Source organism: Capra hircus, unplaced genomic scaffold, assembly GCF_001704415.2.
Source record: "Capra hircus breed San Clemente unplaced genomic scaffold, ASM170441v1, whole genome shotgun sequence".
Classification (NCBI taxonomy): domain Eukaryota; kingdom Metazoa; phylum Chordata; class Mammalia; order Artiodactyla; family Bovidae; genus Capra; species Capra hircus.
Genome location: NW_017189541.1, coordinates 395,041 through 415,813, shown reverse-complemented (window position 1 = coordinate 415,813; position 20,773 = coordinate 395,041). Strand labels below are relative to the sequence as shown.

The following is a 20,773-nucleotide window of genomic DNA, read 5'->3' as shown; positions in this document are numbered from 1 at the left end:
TCGGTTGTCTGGGGTCAAACTCATTTCGTTGCTCACCTTAAGGAGAGATAGATGTCTGATTCTGGCGTCCTCCCGGCCCTCAGCAATCACTGCTGGGGGAGGGGGCACCTTCTGGATCGCAGCTTTGGGAGCCCTCCCTCACGGAGGCCAGACCTCGCCCGCCGACGGCTTTGAGATTTCTCGTTTACTGATCGCGTTTATTGTCTTTTTCATTTGACAACATTCACAGAGGAAAAGAGGAGACTCACAAGGCTGTCTCAGAAAAAAAAAAGTAATTTCTTTTTTACTAGTTTATTTGATAAAACAAAACCCAGGTGAATGAACAGGCAGAAAACACTGGCGCCCTCCTCCGCAATCGCCGTCATCAACATGCGAGCGGGTGAAAAGAATTCTTCTGTATTAATCCAGACTCAGGGGGTTCCTGTGCGCAGTAAAGACACAGTAAAGACACATTCCCCTCTCCTGTCTCCTGTCTCCTCTCTTCCCTGTCTCCCTTCCTGGCTTCCTTTTTTATTTGAAAACAAATGTTCTTTACAATAGAGTGGACAGACTTCCCGGGCAGCCCAGTTGTTAAAAATCTGCGCTTCCACTGCAGGCGCTTGGGTTTTATCCCTGGTCAGAAAACTAAACTTCTGCAAGCCACGCGGCATGGACAAAGTATAAAGTTACATTAAAAAAAAAAAAGAATGGAACAACAGCATTGTAAATCAACTCTACCCCAATAAAAATTTTTAAAAAAATTTAAAAAAAGGACAGTGAGTACCACATACCTTGGTTGTCTCCTGTCTGTTATTGGCGGGACGCGTGTAGCTGGAGACAAACCGAACCAGAAACCTCCCTGCCCTTGTGTGTTGCTCGCTCAGTCGTGTCCGGCTCTCTGCGACCCCATGGACTGCAGCCCCCCAGGCTCCTCTGTCCCTGGCATTCTCCAGGCAAGAATACCAGAGTGGGTTGCCATTTCCTTCTCCAGTTCCTGTTCTGGGGAAATGTAGAAACATGAAAACCTTTTATTGAGTCGATCCCAGCTCCGGTTTTTAGGAGATCCGCCTGAGAAGTTTCTAAAAGTGCAGCCGTGGTGGACCATAGACACTGTTTCTGAAGGCACGGCATTGTACAGCTTTGCTTGATGCCCAGAGCATTCTTATAAATACTGAGCTGTTTAGAGGGCTTCATTCCAGTCTTTTCCCAAGTCGGTTATCACAGCCTGTTGAGTGGACTTTCCTGTGCTATCCAATAAGTCCTTGCTGGTTATCTAGTATATTTAATTGAGAGGACGATATATTTTGTTTGTGGGATTCTTGAATGCAGGCAGGAGGAGAAGGGGACGACAGAGGGTGAGATGGTCGGATGGCATCACCGACTCAATGGACATGAGTTTCAGCAAGCTCCGGGAGTTCGTGATGGACAGGGAGGCCTGGCGGGCTGCAGTCCATGGGATCAGAAAGAGTTGGACTGAACTGAGCGACTTCACTTTCACTTTCCACTTTCATCCATTGGAGAAGGAAATGGCAACCCGCTCCAGTGCTCTTGCCTGGAGAACCCCAGGGACGGGGGAGCCCAAATTCCTAGTTTATCCCATCCCCACTTTCTCTTGTGGTAAGCATAAGTTTGTCTTCTATATCTCTGAGTCTCTTACTGTTTTGAAAATAAGTTCATTTGTATATTTAAAAAAAAAACCAGATGCCACATATAAGTGATATCACATGGTGTCTGTCTGTCTGTCTGTCTTACTAGGATCATGTCTGGGTCCATCCTGTTGTTGCAACCGGCATGATTTCATTCTTTTCATGGCTGTGTAATATTCCACCGCTGGCTTCCCAGGTGGCTCAGTGATAAAAGAGTCTGCCTGCCCGTGCAAGAGACGCGGGTTGGATCCCTGGGTTGAGAAGATCCCCTGGAGTATGAAATGGCACCCCACTCTAGTATTCTGGCCTGGAGAATCCCATGAATAGAATAGCCTGGCAGGCTACAGTTCATAGGGTTGCAGAAGTCAGACACAACTTAGTGAGTAAATGGAGAAGGCAATGGCACCCCACTCCCGTGCTCTTGCCTGGACAACCCCAGGGACGGAGGAGCCTGGTGGGCTGCAGTCCATGGGGTCGCACTCAGTCGGGCACAACTGAGCGACTTCACTTTCCCTTTTCACTTTCATGCATTGGAGAAGGAAATGGCAACCCACTCCAGTGTTGCCAGGTTCTCCAGCCTGGAGAACCCCAGGGACGGGGGAGCCTGGTGGGCTGCCGTCTGTGGGGTCGCACAGAGTCGGACACGACTGAAGCGACTCAGCAGCAGCGGCAGCAACAGTGAGTAAACAGTAGCAGCATCCCATTTTATTTATGTCCCCCCATGTTCTTTGCGCGTTCATCTGACGATGGGTTGCTTCACCCTGGCTATGGTGGACAGGGCTGCAAAGGGCTTTGGGGTGCACCTTTCCCTTTGCGTTTTCTCTGGGTAGACACCCAGGAGTGGGATGACAGGGCCATTGGGGTCTGTCTATTTTTAGCTTCTCACGGAGCCTCCATCCTGTTCTCTGTAGTGAATGCGCCCTTGTGTATCCCACCCACAGTGTAGGAGGCCTCCCTTCTCTCCACCCCCCTTGCCGCGTTTGTTCTGTGTTACCTTTTTGAGCATAGCCGTTCTGACAGGTGCGAGGTGATACATCAAGGCAGTTAAATTTGCATTTCTCCCGTGATTCCGTATGCAAGCTCACCCGGGGTTGACGGCAGGGCCGTGCTGACTTCATCTGGGTGTTGTCATCCGCACACAGTTGGGGGGAACAGATTAAACCTACACTAATTAGGGGCTCTGATCATCTGGGCTGGGCGGAAGCTTCTTTTCGCCCTGCCTTGTAGATGGAAGAAGTAAATAAGATCCCCAGGAGAACCATTTACCTCCTGGGAGTAGGAATTGCTTTTAAAGCTCTTTAAAAATCACTGTTTCCAAGCATGAGTCAGATTGCCTTCTAACTGGCTACCTTCTGAGTCAGTCCAATATCAGTGTTTTCTCTTTACTTGTGAAGTGCTTTGGGGACATCTGTTACGTGCCTTGGGGTCAGTTAGCGTCAGTCGAGAATGTTCTCGTTTTAATTTCATCTTCCAAATACACTTGGGGGTCAGAAACATTGGAATGGTCTGTAATCTGAAAGTTGCACAGATGTTAGCAATTTTTACAAAGGTTTTTTTTTAACCTGTACTGTTGGTTTTTTGGGTGGTGGTGGTTGTTGAGTTGATGAGTCGTGTTTGACTCTCTGTGACCCCATGGACTGTAGCCCTCCAGGCTCCCCTGTCCTTGGGGTTCTCCAGGCAAGAACACTGCAGTGGGTTGCCATGCCCTCCTCCAGGGGATCTTCCCAACCCAGCGATCGAACCCGCATCCCCTGCTTTGGCAGGCAGATTCGTTATCCCTGAGCCACGTGCAAAGCCCACGATGAAATACTATATGCGTGCTCAATCACGCAGTCGTGTCCGACTCTCTGCGACCCCAGTGGGCTGTAGCCGTCCAGGCTCTTCTGTCCATAGGGTTCTCCAGGCAAGGACACTGGCGTGGGCTACCATTTGGGTGGTGGTGGTCGTGGTTTTATGCTTGAGGTTCTAGGGCTTGAGCTTTACTGTGACGCCTTCCTGAGATGGCTCTGTGGTGGGGGTGAGGAAGTGGGAGCCTTAGAGAGTGAACTTTCCTGGACGTCGACGTGTGTGTCCTGACCATATCTCTCTGCAGCCAGGGGTCAGTGTGATTCTGACGACCTGCTCTTTGCTTGATAGGGATAAGCTTGAGGCTCAGGTGGGCACAGAGGGACGGTGTAAGAGGGGCTTCCCGGGTGGCTCAGTGGTAAAGAACCTGCCTGCCAACGCAGGAGACTCAGGAGACCCACGTTTGATCCCTGGGTCAGGAAGATGCCCTGGAGGAGGGCATGGAAACCCACCCCAGTGTTCTTGCCTGGAGAATCACCTGGACAGAGGAGCCTGGCGGGCTACAGTCCATGAGGTCGCTGCTTGCACTTTGCGCTGTTCTTTTTGTCCTCGTGGAAACGTTTTAGTTTGCCTTTTCATTCACGGTTTTCTTTTTTCACCTGTAGTTATTAATGTGAACTCTCTCTTCCCATTGTGGTGTTTTTTTTTTTTTTTTCAGTCTCTTCCCTCCCCCGCATTTTTAAAGGCTTTATTGAGTTTCTTACAATGCTCCTTCCGTTTTATGTTTTCGTGTCTTTGGTCGCAAGGCATATGGGATCTTGGCTCCCCAAGCAAGGATCGAACCTGCCCCTTTTGCATTGGAAGGTAAAGTCTTAACCACTGAGCAGCGGTGAAATCTTCTGATGCCATTTCTTGGCAGCTTTGTGTATCAGAAAGATGCGCACGTCATCAAGAGAATCAGTTCAGGCTCCCCTCCACCCGCTGCGTTCTAAGTCAGTCAGTTTGGAGGCGGGGTTGTCTGGTTTTTGAAAGTAGGAAAGGATTTGATCAAATACCATCTGACACCCTCCCCTGTGTTTTCTGAGTGTCTTTCCTTCATGAATTTTTAAAAATTTATCCCATATTTGTTGGTCTGATTAGTCCTAATTTGCTTGATTAGATCGTATCAGTCAGTCCTTTTCTCGATTAAAGTACTCATTTCCTTGAGATGTTCCTATTTTACTTGTAAATTTAGCCTATTATTCATTCGGTTAGAAGTACACACCTATCATTTTAAAATCTTCTTCCTATAATAGACGCGTCCCTGTTTGTTAATTTGCATTCCCGATCTTGTCAGATGTATCATCCACAGTCTTCTCTGGGTCCTTGTTTTTTGAGTTTTTTTTTTTTTTGTCTGTCGAGTCCTCAGATGCTCAAAGATGTACATGGCGTTCTCCCAGAACAGTTTTGTTTCTGCCCACCTCTGCCTGCGTTTCTAATGGGTTTTGACAAAGAGCCTGTAATGTTGTGTTGTTAGAAATCTTCTGATGAAGAAATGGCAGCAGAGGATTTCGCTGCTTAACTATAACCATCATCATAGCTCCAACATTTTTTATTAATCTTTGTTGGGATATAGTTGCTTCACGATGTTCTGCGAGCTTCTGCTGTGCAGCGAGGTGAGTCAGCCATATGTCTACACATAGCGTCCCTTTTTGGCTTCCCTTCCCATTTAGGTCACTAGAGAGCATTCAGCAGAGTCCCCTGAGGTATACGGTAGGTGCTCATTTCTTACCTACTTCACACAGAGTATCAATAGTATACGTGTCAGTCCGAATCTTGCAAATTCTTCCCACCTGCACTCCCCACGTTGCTGTCCACACACATGCTCTCTACGTCTGTATCACGCCTGCGTGTTGCCTGAACATTGTACCCACAGGTAACGATCCGTGTTGTCCCATTGAAATTTTAGCCCTGAATCACCTCCTTGTCTCAAAAGGGCCAGCCCTGCCTGGTGTTTCCTTGTTAGCCTGCCACTTTTCAGCCTTTTAAGTTTTAATCCCTGCCTTAAAAAAAACTCTATCACGACCATACAGAAGAATCCTCCTATTTCCTGCCCTCAACATGGTCTCCCAGTGGGAGGCTACCATCTTGGTTTTGTACCATGACCAGCCGCTTGTCAGTCTCACTCTTTCCTGCAGCAGGATCAGACCCTTGGCTTAACTCTGAACTCTTTCAGACTTCACCCCCTACCTGTTAGCTGAGTTTCCGGCTTTTTTGCTACCCGGACAACTGGTATACCTTTTGTGTTCCAGTCGCCTGCGAGAAACATGTTCTGTTTCTTGTTCCCTAGGGGTGCCCTGAATATTCTCAGAGCACGGCAGCCTCCATTTCTCTATAATCATGTAGCTAGAAATGAAAGGGTAGGTTAATGGCACCCCAGGTCAAGTGAAAAATGTCAGCTACAGGGCTTCCTGGTGGTCCAGCGGTTAAGACTCTGAGTGTCCAATGCAGGAGGCTCGGGTTCAGTCCCTGGTGGGGGAGGTACATGCCCCATGCCCACAACTGAAAGATCCTGCATGCCGCAAGTAAGACCCACGGTAACCAAATAAATAATCGGAGAAGGAAATGGCAACCCACTCCAGTCTCCTTGCCTGGAGAATCCCCGTGGACAGAGGAGCCTGGTGGGCTACAGTCCACAGGGTCGCAGAGAGTCGGACACAACAGAGCGAGTTCACTTTCACTTTCAACCGAATAAACAAAAGGCAGAAATATTGCTTACCTGTCACCCGTTGTCTCCTCCTCCCCGCGAAGAGCCCTGCCGGGTCAGCTACTGCAGCCGCTCTCACCGTGTCCGCTGTTGCAGATATCCAACCCCTAGTTGCATGTTAGGTGAACCCCTAACACACGTGAGTGCCTTGCCCTCCCAGTGGTCAGTCCTGGTGCCTCTGCTGGACGGGAGGCAGGGGTCACACTGTGTCTTCTGTACCGCTCTTCTCAAAGATGGAGCTCCTCACGCATTCTGGTCTGCGAGGGGCAGTCTGCCCTCCCCAGCAGCAGGACTTGATTTAGGGGCTGTTCTTCCTCACTGGAAAAGGCCCCAGTGCTGGGAAGGATTGAAGGCGGGAGGAGAAGGGGAGACAGAGGATGAGATGGTTGGATGGCATCACCGACTCGATGGACGTGAGTACGAGCAAGGTCCGGGAGACAGTGAAGGACAGGGAGGCCTGGCGCGCTGCAGCCCGTGGGGTCGCAAAGAGTTGGACACGACTGAGCAACTGAACAACAGATCCCCCATGCAGTATCACCCCCCGCTTCCAGTGATGCTGTTGTAGAGGCGAGAGACAGGGGCAGCTCCTGAGTGGACATGGAAACTGGTGCTGATGACGAGACTGGGCTTATTTCCGGGCAGTCCAGTGGTTAGGACTTAGCGCGTTCACTGCCAGGGCCCTCCTTCCATACCTGGGTGAGGAACTAAGATCTTGCAAGCTGTGCGGCACAGCTATAAAAAATGAAAAAATTCAAACCAGTGGGTAGAAAGAAAGCAAGAGGCAGTGACCCGCTCACAAGGCAATGGTCTCAACACGAAGCGTCAGCCCCCGTGTTGCTTGTCAATTATGGTCCTTTTGGGGCTTCCCACGGGGCGCTAGTGGTAAAGAACCTGCCTGCCAGGGGCAGCAGACTCAGGAGACTTGAGTTTGATCCCCGAGTCAGGAAGATCCCCCTGGGGAGGGCTTGGCACCACGCTCCAGTACTCTTGCCTGGAGAATCCCATGGACGGAGGAGCCTGGCGGGCCGCAGTCCATGGGGTTGCAGAGAGTTGGACAGGACTGGAAGCTGAGTGTGTGGGTCCACGCATCCTTTTTTTTACCAATGGTTGTAGTTATTAGCAATCGTGTGGGTTTCCCTCTTTTTTTTTTTTTTTAAACATTCTTGGGAGTGTTTCAGGGGGAAATTAGAACAGCGTGTTGGGAATTCCTGTGCAGATGGCTCCGACTTCTAGAGCAGAAATTCCCAACTCCCTGCGGCAAAGCTCCATCTTCCCCAATCTGCCACAACCTGCTGCCATTGAGAACAGAATCAAAAGAGCAAAAAAATTAACAACAACAAAAAATGCATTTAAGAAACATGCAAGGGACTTCTGCTTTACAATGCAGGGGGTATGGGTTTCATCCCTGGTTGAGGAGGTAAGAGCCCATGGGCCTCTTGGCCAAAAAGCCAAAAGCATAAAACCGAAACAGTATTGTAACAAAGTCATTAAAGGCTTTAAAAGATGGCCCACATTTTTAAAAAATGTTAAAAAGAAACATGTAAAAGGTAAGTGCCTAATGTTGCCTTTTTTTTTAAACCCCTGGGCTCAGCCGACATACAACCACGATTGATTTTTATTTATTCTTTTAAAATTTCTAAATGCATACAGTAAAGAGTCTGCCTGCAATGCAGGAGAAGTATCCTGCTCTTTGTGACCCCATGGACTGTAGCTCACCAGGCTTCTCTGTCCATGGGGATTCTCCAGGCAAGAATACTGGAGTGGATTGCCATTCCTTTCTGCAGGGGATCTTCCGGACCCAGGCATCGAACCGGGGTCTCCGGGAGAATCCCCATGGACAGAGGAAGCCTGGGGGGCTACAGTCCACGGGGTCACAAAGAGCAGGACACGACTGAGCGACTAACACTTCGACTTTCCAAATGCATCCTCACCTTCCCAGTGTGTCTTCCGGGGAGGGGTCACCCACGATTCGCAGGATGGTGACCGTGCTGAGTAATTGATCCTGGACTACGCCCGCCCCTTACGCACGCTCCCTTTGTTATTTTCTTGCTTTAGGGAAAGCATTGAAAACGCGCCCTCCCTTGTTCTCAGGGTCTGGGTGACTTGGCACACACAGCTTCCTCTGTCTGTACTCAAGAGTGTCCTGACATGTCCCTTCCGAGTGAACGCTGGTGGACTGTAGCGCGTGTGGTGGATTGAAAGCTCACCTCGCTTCTTTGTCTTCCTCCAGTGGAGTTTCTGTATTGCGACCTGGCGTCCATGAGGTCTATCCGGGAGTTCGTCCAGACATTCAAAATGAAGAAGCTGCCCCTCCACGTCCTGGTGAATAACGGTGAGTGATGCAAGGCTGTACTTCGCATCTGCACCTCTGACTCTTCCCTGAAATAGCTTCATCAGCACCGTTTTTATAGAGCCCATATATATGTGTTCACTCCTTTATTTCACTCCTTCAGACTTCTTTTAGTCTGTGTAACAGACTCTAGGTCCGTCCACATCCCTACAGTGAGTCAGTTTCATCCCTTTTCATGACTGAGTGATATGCCCCCAGTTCTTCACTCTGAGTAAGAGGCTGATGATCTAGTGGGTGGAATGGCGTGCGGTGGGGGGAGGCTCAGGAGGGCTGTGTGTATAATTATGGCTGATTCGTGGTGTTTACAGAAAAAAAGCAACATCGTAAACTAATTTTCCTGCAAGTAAACCATAGATGTTTTTGCCAACAAAGGTCCGTCTAGTCGAAGCTATGGTTTTTCCAGTAGTCATGTATGGATATGAGAGTTGGACTATAAAGAAAGCTGAGCTCAGGAGAATGGATGCTTTTGACCTGTGGTGTTGGAGAAGACTCTTGAGAGTCCCTTGGACTGCAAGGAGATCCAACCAGTTAATCGTAAAGGAAATCAGTCCTGAATATTCATCGGAAGGACTGATGCTGAAGCTGAAGCTCCAATCCTTTGACCACCTGATGGGAAGAACGGATTCATTGGAAAAGACCCTGATGCTGGGAAAGATTGAAGGCGGGAAGAGAAGGGGACGACAGAGGCTGAGATGGTTGGATGGCATCACCGACTCAATGGACATTAGTTTGAGCAAGCTCTGGGTGTGGTGATGGACAGGGAAGCCTGGTGTGCTAAAGTCCATGGGGTCGCAAAGAATCAGGAATGACTGAGCAACTGAACTGAACTGAACTGAAACAATAAATTGAAAAAATAATGGTGAGGTCTGGTGAACTCCAGAGGTTAATTCAGGCACAGACAGGAGCTCTGGCAGTCCTTGGGGAAAGCAGGATTGCCATGGAAATATAGTTTCAGTTTATTGCCGAAGCTGGGTTCCACTGATGTGTTTGGGCATCACTATCAGGATAGTCAATTTTAGGGTGTTGCTTTAAAATGATGTGAAGCGTGCTCAGTGCTTCCCTGGTGGCTCAGACGGTAAAGAATCTGCATCCCATGCAGGAGACGTGGGTTTGGTCCCTAGGTTGGGAAGATCCCCTGGAGAAGGAAATGGCAACTCACTCCAGTGTTCTTGCCTGGAAAATCCCACGGACAGTCACGTCTGACTCTCTGTGACCCTGTGGACTGCAGCACGCCAGGCTTCCCTGTCTTCCTCTTCCTTCCTTCCTTTCTCCCCTAGGATCGTGGTGATGGTGTATGACCCTTTTAATGTGTTCCTGGATTCTGTTCACTACAATTTTGTGGAGGAAATTTGCATTGCGGTTCATCAGTGACACTGCCCTCTCATTTTCTTTTTCTGTGAAGTCTTTGTCCGGTTTTGGTATCAGAGTGAGGGTGGCCTCGTAGAATGAGTTTGGAAGGGTTCCCTCTTTCCCTTTTAAATATAGCAGTGTGTGCATGTCCACCCCAAACTTCCTAAGTATCCTTTTCCCACATCCTTCCCCCCAGTAACCATACGTTTTTTTCTCTAAGCCTGTGTGTGTGTGTGTGTGTGTGTGTGTGTTAGCTGGTCAGTCGTGTCTGACTCTTTGTGACCCCATGGACTGCAGCCCACCAGGCTCCTCTGTCCAGGGAATTCTCCAGGCAAGAGTACTGGAGTGGGTTGCCATTTCCTTCTCTATGCCTGTGAGTCTGTTTCTGTTTCATAACTAAGTTTAATTGTATGGTTTCTTTTTAGACTGTGCATGTAAGTGATATTGTATGATGTTTCTCCTCCTCTGTCTGACTAACTTCACCCAGTGTGGCAATCTGGAGGTTCATGCTTGTTACTACCAATGGCGTTCTTTCATCCTTTTTCATGGCCGAGTAATATTCCGTTGCACATATGTCCCACGTGTCATTTATCTGTTCCTCTGTCGATGGACATTCAGGTCCAACCACAACTCGAAAGGGGACGATACTGGGAATATTCTGAGTCAGCAGCTGCAAACCCATTTCCTGATTCCACGAGTTCTCAGACCAAGGCCCTGTCCATGGTACTGATGGTGTTCAGTAGAGCCTGCTGAATTTACCAAAGCTGTGTGCCTGGGACCCTTCTCTGGGATAGTAACTCCTCCTCTCAAGGTGATTGGCTCAAAGGAGTTGGATTCAGACTCCCCAGGTGGTCTAGTGGTTAACAATCCCCCCCACCCCCAACCCAGTGCTGAAGATACAGGTTTGATCCCTGCTCTGGAAAAAGTTTCACGCGCCCTGGAGCAACTAAGCGTGTGTGCTCCCGGTACTGAAGCGCTTACACCCTCGAGCCTGTGATCCGCAATGATACCCCTGAGCACTGCAGCTAGAGAGGAACCCCCGCTCACTGTAGCTAGAGAAAGCCAAGCAGCGGCAAAAACCCTGTGCAGCGAAAAATAAATAAATGAAATTAAAACAGGGTGGGGGGTGGGGTCTTGGGTTCATAGGACCAATGCCTGTTAAAACCATCCCAGGCATCAGCTGCCATGGAGAACACCCCCCTAGCTGTGTCCCACAGGAAAGCTGTCCGAGGATCATGGCTAGCTAGAGGTCCTCGCTAGCTTTGCATTTTTAAAATTTATTTATTTGTTTGTATCACCATTCTCGATGGAGATCACTTTTCCAGTCTTTCTCGAGTTTGCTACAGTGTTGCTCCTGCAGTATCCATCAGAGGAGAGTTCCATGTTCTAAAGAAAGCAGTTATGTTCTGTAGCTGTGAATTATGTCCATGAAGGTGGTGGAGTAAAAGTCGCTCAGTCATGTCCAACTCTTTGTGACCCCCGTGGACATACCCCGGTGGGTATGTGACCCCCCCCCCCCCATACAGTCCGTGGAATTCTCCAGGCCAGAATACTCCAGTGGGAAACCTTTCCCTTCTCCAGGGGAATCTTCCCGACCCAGGGATTGAACCCGGGTCTCTGGCATTGCAGATGGATTTTTTACCAGCTGAGCTACCAGAGAAGCCCAAGAATACTGAAGTGGGTGGCCTTTCCCTTCTCCAGGGGATCTTCCCAACACAGGGATCGAACCCAGGTCTCCTGCATTGCAGGCGGATTCTTTACCAGCTGAGCCACCAGGAAGCCCACTGGAGTGGGTAGCCTTTCCCTTCTCCAGAGGAATCTTTCCAACCCAGGGATTGAACCCAGGTCTCCTGCATTGCAGGCAGATTCTTTACCAGCTGAGCCACCAGGGAAGCCCACACTGACAGGAAAGTCCCTAAAATTTATGATTAAAGAGAGCAATCAGGATTTTGCAGGTGTTTGGCATTCCAGTCAGGGAATATTTGTGCATGGGTTAGCTTGGCACAAATGGGACGAGACCGCCTCTCTCCGCCGGTGGGGGAACACGTGATCGAGGCTGGGGCTTCGTCCACCCCGAGAATGATTAATAGTGGATGTCCTGCAGAGCCGGTTAATATTGATCATTTATTCCTATCCAAATTTGATGTTTCCCATCCTCGTGCCAGAACTTGGGCAGGTTTGTGTTCACGGCTCAGAATTTATGGTTTGTCCTTGCAGGAAGACTTCCCATCACTCTCCTAGATGAATCTCCCAACATCAAGGATTACTAAAAAGTGTCTGTTCCCCGCGCCAAATAAATGTGTCAGTGGTAGCCCTGAGAAAGAACAAAGATGGCTTGTCTGGCCAGGTACACGTTAACCCAGTTTTCACTGTAGATCTTCATTAGTTTAGGAACACATGGCATAAATCAGCTCGCAGACCAAGGACCGTTAGCTCTGGCCTTCCGGGCAGTGGCCATGGGGGCCTTGGTGTCCAGAGCACTCAGGAAAGCGGGGACTGGGGTCTGATTCTTGGGGAGCAGGTGCCCAAGTGTTGTTGTTGTTCATGTCCGACTCTGTGCGACCCCATGGGCTGCAGCACTTCAGGCTTCCCTGTCCTTCACCTCCCAGAGCTTGCTCAAACTCCATTGAGTCAGTGACGCCATCCAGCCATCTCATCCTCTGTCGTCCCCTGCTCCTCCCGCCTTCAATCTTTCCCAGCATCAGGGTCTTTTCCAATGAGTCGGCTCCTCTCATCAGGTGGCCAAAGGATGGGAGCTTCAGCATCAGTCCTTCCAGTGAATACTCAGGACTGATTTCTTTCAGGATGGACCGGTTGGATCTTTCAGCTTTGGTAGTCATCATTCTGTTCTCTCCGTCTGTGAGTTTGTTTTGTAAATAGGTTCATTTGCACCATGTTCTTAGATTCCGTGTGTAACTGATAACACATGATATTTGTCTTCCTCTGTCTGACTTGCTTCACTTAACACGATAATCTCTAGCTCCGTCCGTGTTGCTCCAAAAGGCATCATGTCATTCTTTTTCATGGCTGAGTAATATTCCATTGTATATACGTACCACAACTTCTTTATCCATTTTCCTGCAACGCTTAGGTTGCACCCACGTCTCGGCTCTTGTACATTTTACAATGCAAAAGCCGTTCACAGAGCTGGGTGTTTCCGATCCCGCCGACCCAAGGCGTCCTGGGTGTACATACATCAGAGGCTGGGAGGTGCTTCCAGCCAAGAATAGCTGCTTGTTGGAGAAGCATGTCGGCCCTGCTCTTGGGGCATGGGGCAGGCATGGTGGGTCTTCCCTCCATGGTGACCGGCAGATGATGTTATGGGGAGCACGGTGGACGCAGTGAGCTGTGGACCCGTCCACACGGCACTCTGGTTAATGATTTCCCCATTGACTTACGATAGATTCTGGACACCGTCGTTTGCTCTTTGAATGTCTACATTTCCCTGGTCTGTGGTGAGACCGTGTGTCCACTACCCCCCCCACCCTGGGGCCACTCAGCCCCCCAGCCTGGGGTCACTCAGCCCCCCACCCCCTGCATCCTGCTCGTGTGACAAGGATCTGGGGTCAAAGTCACCCCAACCCTGGTCCTGAGTTGAATCACATTCTTTCTCTCCATTTGTGTGTGTGTGTGTGTGTCTGTGTGTGTCTGTGTGTGTCTGTGTGAAGTTGCTCAGTCGTGTCTGACTCTGTATGACCCCACGGACTGTAGCCCGCCAGGCTCCTCGGTCCATGCGAATCTCCAGGCAAGGATACTGGAGTGGGCTGCCATTTCCTTCTCCAGGGGATCTTCCTGACCCAGGGATCAAACCCACGTCTTTTACGTCTCCTGCATTGGCAGGCGGGTTCCTTACTACTGGCCCACCTGGAAAGCCAGACAGCAGCTCACTTAGTCACGGGTTTAGTCATGAGAGGGGACCCTGGGAGTTTTAGGCCCAGCATCCAGGGCGCTGCCATCCGCACCTGGCTCCCCCGGTGGATGAATCCCCAGATGATCTGACGCGTCTGGAACACGGTGGGGTGTGGGGCTGTAGGCACGCCAGCGATGCCCGGGCCACTGCTGTAAAAATATATTTCCGCCCACAATGCTCTTGCCCAGGGCTTGCTCAGATGACCCTTGAAGACTTCCCAGGTCACCTTGAACTCCCCCTGAGCCTGGAGCCTCCTCACGGTCGACTGGAGTCAGAGAGTTGCTGCTCGAATCTGTCAGCAGAGCTTGTGTGTGGAGACCATCCGAGCTGGCACACCCCTCGGGCTGCACGGGAGCTGTCCTGTCTGTGATCGCTGGGAAACGCATAATCCGAACGGACTGAGTGTATAGGTCCAGCCTTAAGGAGGTGGCTCAGGGGGGTGTCCTTCAGCTCAGATCTCCATGCATCTGACCGCAAGTGCCCCAACCAAAAAAAAAGAACACGAATGAGTCCGGTGGGTCTGTCCAGCGGCGTTAGCTCCAGAGCCCGTCAGCTGGGCCGAGGTCTGGCTGACCACACTCTCCTGGGTGGTTTCTCTGCTGCCCATGTCCAAGAAATCAAAGACCATTTTCCCCTCACCTTGGGGAACAGGGATGGAACCCAGACCCCTTGCAATGCAACCGTGGACTCCTAACCTTACTGGACCATGATGGAACTCCCCCAAAAGCATCTTGAGGATGTGAGAAGCAGCACCAGCTTTTTTATAACCTGGTCCTAAGCTCCGCAGGCTGAGGCCCTGGAGACACCTTCAAATTCAACCCTCAGTTCCTGCTGACCCCCACGTCCCCTTCCAGAGCCCCGGTTCCACAAGGTGGCGTGTTTTCCAGTGGATGCTGATACAGCGAAGGGCTTCCCTGGTGGTTCCGTGGTCAAGAATCCAGCTGCCAAGCAGGAGATGCGGGTTCGATCCCTGGGTCGGGAAGATCCCCTGGAGGAGGAAATGGCAAACCCACTCCAGAATTCTTGTCTGGAGAATCCCCTGGACAGAGGAGCCTGGCGGGCTGCAATCTATGGGGTCACAAGGAGTCAGACACGAATGAGTGACTAAGCACAGCACAGCGGGTTCGTAAATACCTGCTTTCTTGTTAATAATCATCTTTTATGAAGTACAATGCATGTACAATGTTACATGTTGCAGGTGTACGGGATGAAAGGGAAACAGGTGGTCGCTCAACTGTGTCCGACTCTTTCTGACCCCGTGGACTGTAGCCCACCAGGCTCCTCTGTCCATGGGATCCCCCAGGCAAGAATTACTGGGGCGGGTTGCCATTTCCTCCTCCAGGGGAATCTTCCTGACCCAGGGATTGTACCCGGGTGTCCTGCATTGCAGGCCGACTCTTTACCAGCTGAGCCGCAACGTAGACGGTAGTGATTCGCAATCGGTAAACGTGGAGTCCGTGGACAGTCGTTATAAAATGTTGGCTGTGTCCCCTGTACTGTAAAATATATCCTTGTACTTTATTTTAAACTAATGTGAAATGAAGTGAAAGTCAGCTGTGTCCGACTCTCTGCGACCCCATGGACCATACCGTCCATGGAGTTCTCCCGGCCAGAAGACTGGAGTGGCTAGCCTTTCCCTTCTCCAGGGAGATCTTTGCAACCCAGCAGTTGAACCCAGGTCTCTGGCCTTGCAGGTGGATTCTTTACCAGCTGAGCCACCAGGGAAGCCCAAGAATACTGGAGTGGGTAGCCTGTCCCGTCTCCAGCGGATTTTCCCCACCCAGGAACTGAACTGGGGTCTCCTGCATTGCAGGCGGATTCTTTACCAGCTGAGCCACCAGGGAAGTTTAGACTAACACACAGTGGTTTGGACCTCTTCACCCTCCCCCCCCCCCCGTCTTGCCCCCAGCCCTTCCTTCTCTTCTGCTGATCTCCCCAGCAGTTTGCCCCTTTTACGTCCGAGTCTGTTTCTTTGTGGTTATATTCACTAGTCTGTGCTATTTTCACGGTTCCACGTACGAGTGATCTGATGCAGTGTCTTATCTTTCTCTGACTTGTTCCTGGTAGCATAATACCCTCCAAGTCCATCTGTGTCACGGCAACTGGGATGAGTTCATCCCTTTTTTATGACTGAGTGATATTCCGTTTGACTGAGTGATATTCCGTTTGACTGAGTAATATTCCACGGGCTGTAAAGAATCCGCCTGCAATGCGGGAGACCTGGGTTCGATCCCTGTGTCGGGAAGATCCCCTGGAGAAGGGAAGGGGCTCCCCACTCCGGTATTCTGGCCTGGAGAATCTCATGGACGGCATAGCCCACGGGGTCGCAGAGATTCGGACACGCCTGAGTGCCTCTCACTCACTCACTCAATATTCCGTTGTGTCTATGTGTCTTCATCCATTCATCTGTCGGTAGACACTGAGCTTGCTTCCCTGTCTTGTCTGCAGCGAGCACTGGGGTGCATGTGTCTTCTGAAATGATTTTCTCTGGATAGACGCCCAGGCGTACAAATGCTTGATTAGAGATGGAGATTTTAGATTTAACATATAAGTGATCCCACATTGTATTCGTCTTTCTGTTTATAGCTTACTTAGCTTAGTATGGTCATCTCTGCGCCCATCCATGTTGCTGGTTCATTCTTGTTCACGGCTGAGTAAGATTCCATTATATATATACATATATATGTATATATATATGCAGGCAGATTCTTTACCAGCTGAACCACCAGGGAAGCGCATGGAATATATCACTCAGTCATAAAAAAGGAATGAGGGAATGCTGTTGCTGTTGCTGCTGCTAAGTAGCTTCAGTCGTGTCCGACTCTGCGCGACCTCATAGACGGCAGCCCACCAGGCTCCCCCGTCCCTGGGATTCTCCAGGCAAGAACACTGGGGTGGGTTACCATTTCCTTCTCCAATGCCTGAAAGTAAAAAGGGAAAGTGAAGTCGCTCAGTCATGTCTGACCCTTCGTGACCCCATGGACTGCAGCCTACCAGGCTCCTCCATCCATGGGATCTTCCAGGCAAGAGCACTGGAGTGGGGTGCCATTGCCTTCTCCATGACGGAACACACACACACACACACACACACACACACACCCCACATCTTCCATATCCATTCACTGTCAATGGACACTTAGGTCATTTCCACATCTTGCCAGTTATAATTAATGCTACTATTAACCTGCTCCAGTATTTGTGGCTGGAAAATCCCATGAACAAAAAGAACCTGGTGGGCTACAGTCCACGGGGCTTCAGAGAATTGGGCATGACTGAGCTAGCGAGCATGCAGACGTATTGAAATAACCACAGTCCTTTGCCTGCATTTTGGACTGCTGTCCCTCTGGTCCTCCCGTGGGGCTGCACCCGGAGCTGTTTTCTGAACTTTCCACAAAGGTCTCATGTCCAGAGTGGCTTTCTCCTGTGGTATGAAGTTGTTGTTGTTGTTGAGACACTCAGTCATATCCGACTCTCTGCGACCCCATGGACTGCAGCACGCCAGGCCTCCCTGTCCATCACCATCTCCTGAAGCTTATGCAAACTCATGTCCATCGAGCTGGTGATGCCATCCACCCGTCTCATCCTCTGTCATCCCCTTCTCCTTCCGCCTTCAATCTTTCCCAGCATCTGGGTCTTTTCCAATGAGTCTGTTCTTTGCATCAGGTGGCCAAAGGATTGGAGCTTCAGCTTTAGCATCGGTCCTTCCAGTGAATATGCAGGGTTGATTTCCTTTAGGACTAATTGATTTGATCTCTTTGCAGTCCGAGGGACTCTCAAGAATCTTCTCCAGGCATGGCACCTGGCCTCTGCTGGGCTGGTTGACGAGATCCCCATGTGTGGTCGCTGGGCCAGAACAGAGATCTTAGGAGTGCCAGCCTTCTCTCGGGAGGCCAGCTCTGCCCCGAGAGACAGAATTCTGAAAACTGGGGTCTTTTCTGAGCATGCCCTCGGACGCTCTAGGACCTTGTCACCGCCGCCGACTTCCACTCATGACAGCAGAGTTTGGGAGGCCACCGCAACTCAGGAAATGCGCTGTAGAATCTGTCTCCCAAGGGAACGCGTATCCAGACAGTGAGCAGGCTGGCTCTCCCTCTGCCTGGAGCCCTGTGTCCTTTCCCGACTGGCCTCACGTGAGCCGCGTGCCCCCGGAATGTACGAGTCTGTCATACGCTGAGTACCCTCCCTGCTGTGGACATGCACACAACTTATTGAACGCAGCTTCATCCCGTCAAAGGAACTTACTGCAGGGAGCTGTCCACATTGTCTCCAAAATGCCTCTTGATTCTTCCAGACAGCTTCTGAAGGGTGTCCCTGACACACTCCTCAGAAACGTTTTTATCATGCACCTTACTTTTCATCACATATAAAACAGACACCCAGTGAGAGTTTGGTGTATTCTTAAAAATTTTTTTTTGTTGGGCTATAATTGATTTTCCAATGTTGTGTTTCTTTCTGCCATACAATGAAGTGAACCAGCCGTGTGTTGAGTTCAGTCGCTCAGTCGTGTCTGACTCTTTGTGACCCCGTGGACTGCAGCCCGCCAGGCTCCTCTGTCCGTGGGATTCTCCAGGCAAGGATACCGGAGTGCATAGCCTCTTCTCCAGGCACAGGGATGGAACCCAGGTCTCCTGCATTGCAGGCAGATTCCTTACGTCTGAGACACCAAGGAGGGCCAAGGATGCTGGAGTGGGGTGCCATGCTCTTCTCCAAAGGCATCTTCCTGACCCAGGGATGGAACCCAGGTCTCCTGCATTGCAGGCAGATTCTTTACCAGCTGAGCCAGCAGGGAAACCCAGATGGGCTAGAAGTATAGATAAATCGCCTCCCTCTTGAGCCTCCCTCCCAGCCCCCATCCACCCATCTAGGTCATCACAGAGCCCCGAGCTGAGCTCCCTGGGCTATACAGAGCTTCCCACTAGCTGTCTGCTTCACACATGGTCGTGTATATATCAGTCCTTTATGTCGGTCCTTTTCTATTCATCCCACCTTCTCCTTCCCCCAGCGTCCCCCAAACTGTTCTCTGCGTCTGCCTCTCTGTTACTGCCCTGAAATTAGGTTCCTCTGAACCGATTTTGTAGATTACGCATATACGCATGAACACTTGTTTTCCTGACTTACTTCACTTTGTATGACAGACTCTAGGTCCGTCCACATCACTGCATCTGACACAGTTTCATTCCTTTTCATGGCTGAGTAATATTCCACAGTGGGCTTCCCAGCTGGCTTGCCGGGTTATGAATCTGCCTTTGATGGAGGTTCGATCCCTCGGTCTGGAAGATCCCCTGGAGGAGGGCGTGGCAACCCACTCCAGTGTTCTTGCCTGGAGAATCCCGTGGACAGAGGAGCCTGGTGGGGCTACAGTCCATGGGGTTGCAAAGAGTTGGACACGTTGAACACACATTCATTAAATATTCCGTTGTGTATATATTACTTTTTATTGACTACTGTTCAATACAGGGCAACATTTGAGAACATCTTTGAGCTTAGCATCATATAATAACAGCAAACTCAGTTGATATGTTAAAACTGTAGCAAAGTTTCTCATTTCAGAACCACACACCTTTAGACAGCTGACCATTGTGCACAAAATGTCTCTAGTTGAGGAAACCTCTTTTGTTCACATAGAGGTCTTGGGGAGAAAGACGATCAGTGGCTGTAGTCTTAAAATAATGGACGTTGGTCCTAGGTCTGTAATTTACTTGTGTGAACTTTACCAAGCCCCTCGACTTTTTTTTTTTTTTTTAATATTTAAAAGGCATTTTACTTTAAGGGGCTTCTCAGGGCTTCCCTTGTGGCTCAGCTGGTAAAGAATCCGCCGGCAATGCAGGAGACCTGGGTTCGATCCCTGGGTTGGGAAGGTCCCCTGGAGATGGGAAAGGCTACCCACTCCAGTCTTCTGGCCTGGAGAATCCCACAGACTGTATAGTCCGTGGGGTCGTAAAGTCAGAGACGACTGATCGACAGTCACTTTCACTTCTCACCTTCAGGTGGTAAAGACTCTGCCTTCCAATGCAGGAGACGCAGGTTCAAGGCCTTGGTTGGAAAGATTCCCCCGGAAAAGGGAATGGCAACCCACTCACGTACTCTTGCCTGGAGAAATCCCATGGACAGAGGAGTCTGGTGGGCTGCACTGAAATAGTCAGAGATGACTGACTTAGCACAGCTTAAAGCTCATTTTGTTTTAAATATAGCTGTGTGTATATGTCAGCCCCAAACTCCCAATCTATTGGGTTGGCCAAAACATTCTTTTGAGATTTTCTGGAAGATCTTACAGGAAAGCTAAACAATCTCTTTGGAAACCCAGTATTTTGTTCATCAGATTTTAGGTGCTGTATGAGTGGTCCCCAAACTGTTTGGCACCAGGGACAAACTTCACAGAAGCCAATTTTCCACAGACTGAAGGTAGAGGGGGGTGGTGATGGTTTCGGGAAGATTCAAGCGCAATTGCATCGATTCTGCACTTTATTGCTGTTGTTCAGAGGCTGTGTTGTATCTGACACTTGTGAGCCCATGGACTGCAGCACGCCAGGCCTCCCTGTCCATCACCAACTCCCGGAGCTTGCTCAAACTCATGTCCATGGAGTCACTGATGCCATCCAACCATCTCATCCTCTGTCGTCCCCTTCTCCTCCTGCCCTGAATCTTTCCCAGCATCAGGGTCTTTTCCAATGAGTCAGCTCTTTGCATCAGGCGGCCACAGTATTGGAGCTTCAGCTTCAACTTCAGTCCTTCCAATGAATATTTAGGACTGATTTCCTTTAGGATGGACTGGTTGCATCTCCTAGCAGTCCAAGGGACTCCCAAGGGGTGTTGCGACTCCCCTTCTCCAACGCCACAGTTCAAAAGCATCAATTCTTTGACACTCAGCTTTCTTTAAGGTCCAACTCTCACATCCATACATGACTACTGGAAAAACCATAGCTTTGACTAGACGGACCTTTGTCTGCAAAGCGGTGCCTCTGCTTTCCAAAACGCTGTCTAGGTTGGCCATAACTTTCCTTCCAAGG

The 20,773-nt window shown here is 50.0% G+C and overlaps 1 protein-coding gene across 3 annotated transcripts in view; it reads left to right on the top strand.

Annotated features, from left to right (window-relative positions):
* DHRSX (dehydrogenase/reductase X-linked) overlaps positions 1-20,773 on the top strand; it is a 182,244-nt gene that overhangs the window by 95,417 nt on the left and 66,054 nt on the right. For all 3 annotated transcript variants that reach the window (XR_001917644.1, XR_001917643.1, XM_018044442.1), the window contains exon 4: positions 8,387-8,488. Coding sequence is in view for 1 of the 3 variants with exons in the window: in XM_018044442.1 (XP_017899931.1) it covers positions 8,387-8,488 (102 nt within the window). In the remaining 2 variants the exon portion in view is untranslated. The remainder of the gene's footprint in view (positions 1-8,386; positions 8,489-20,773) is intronic.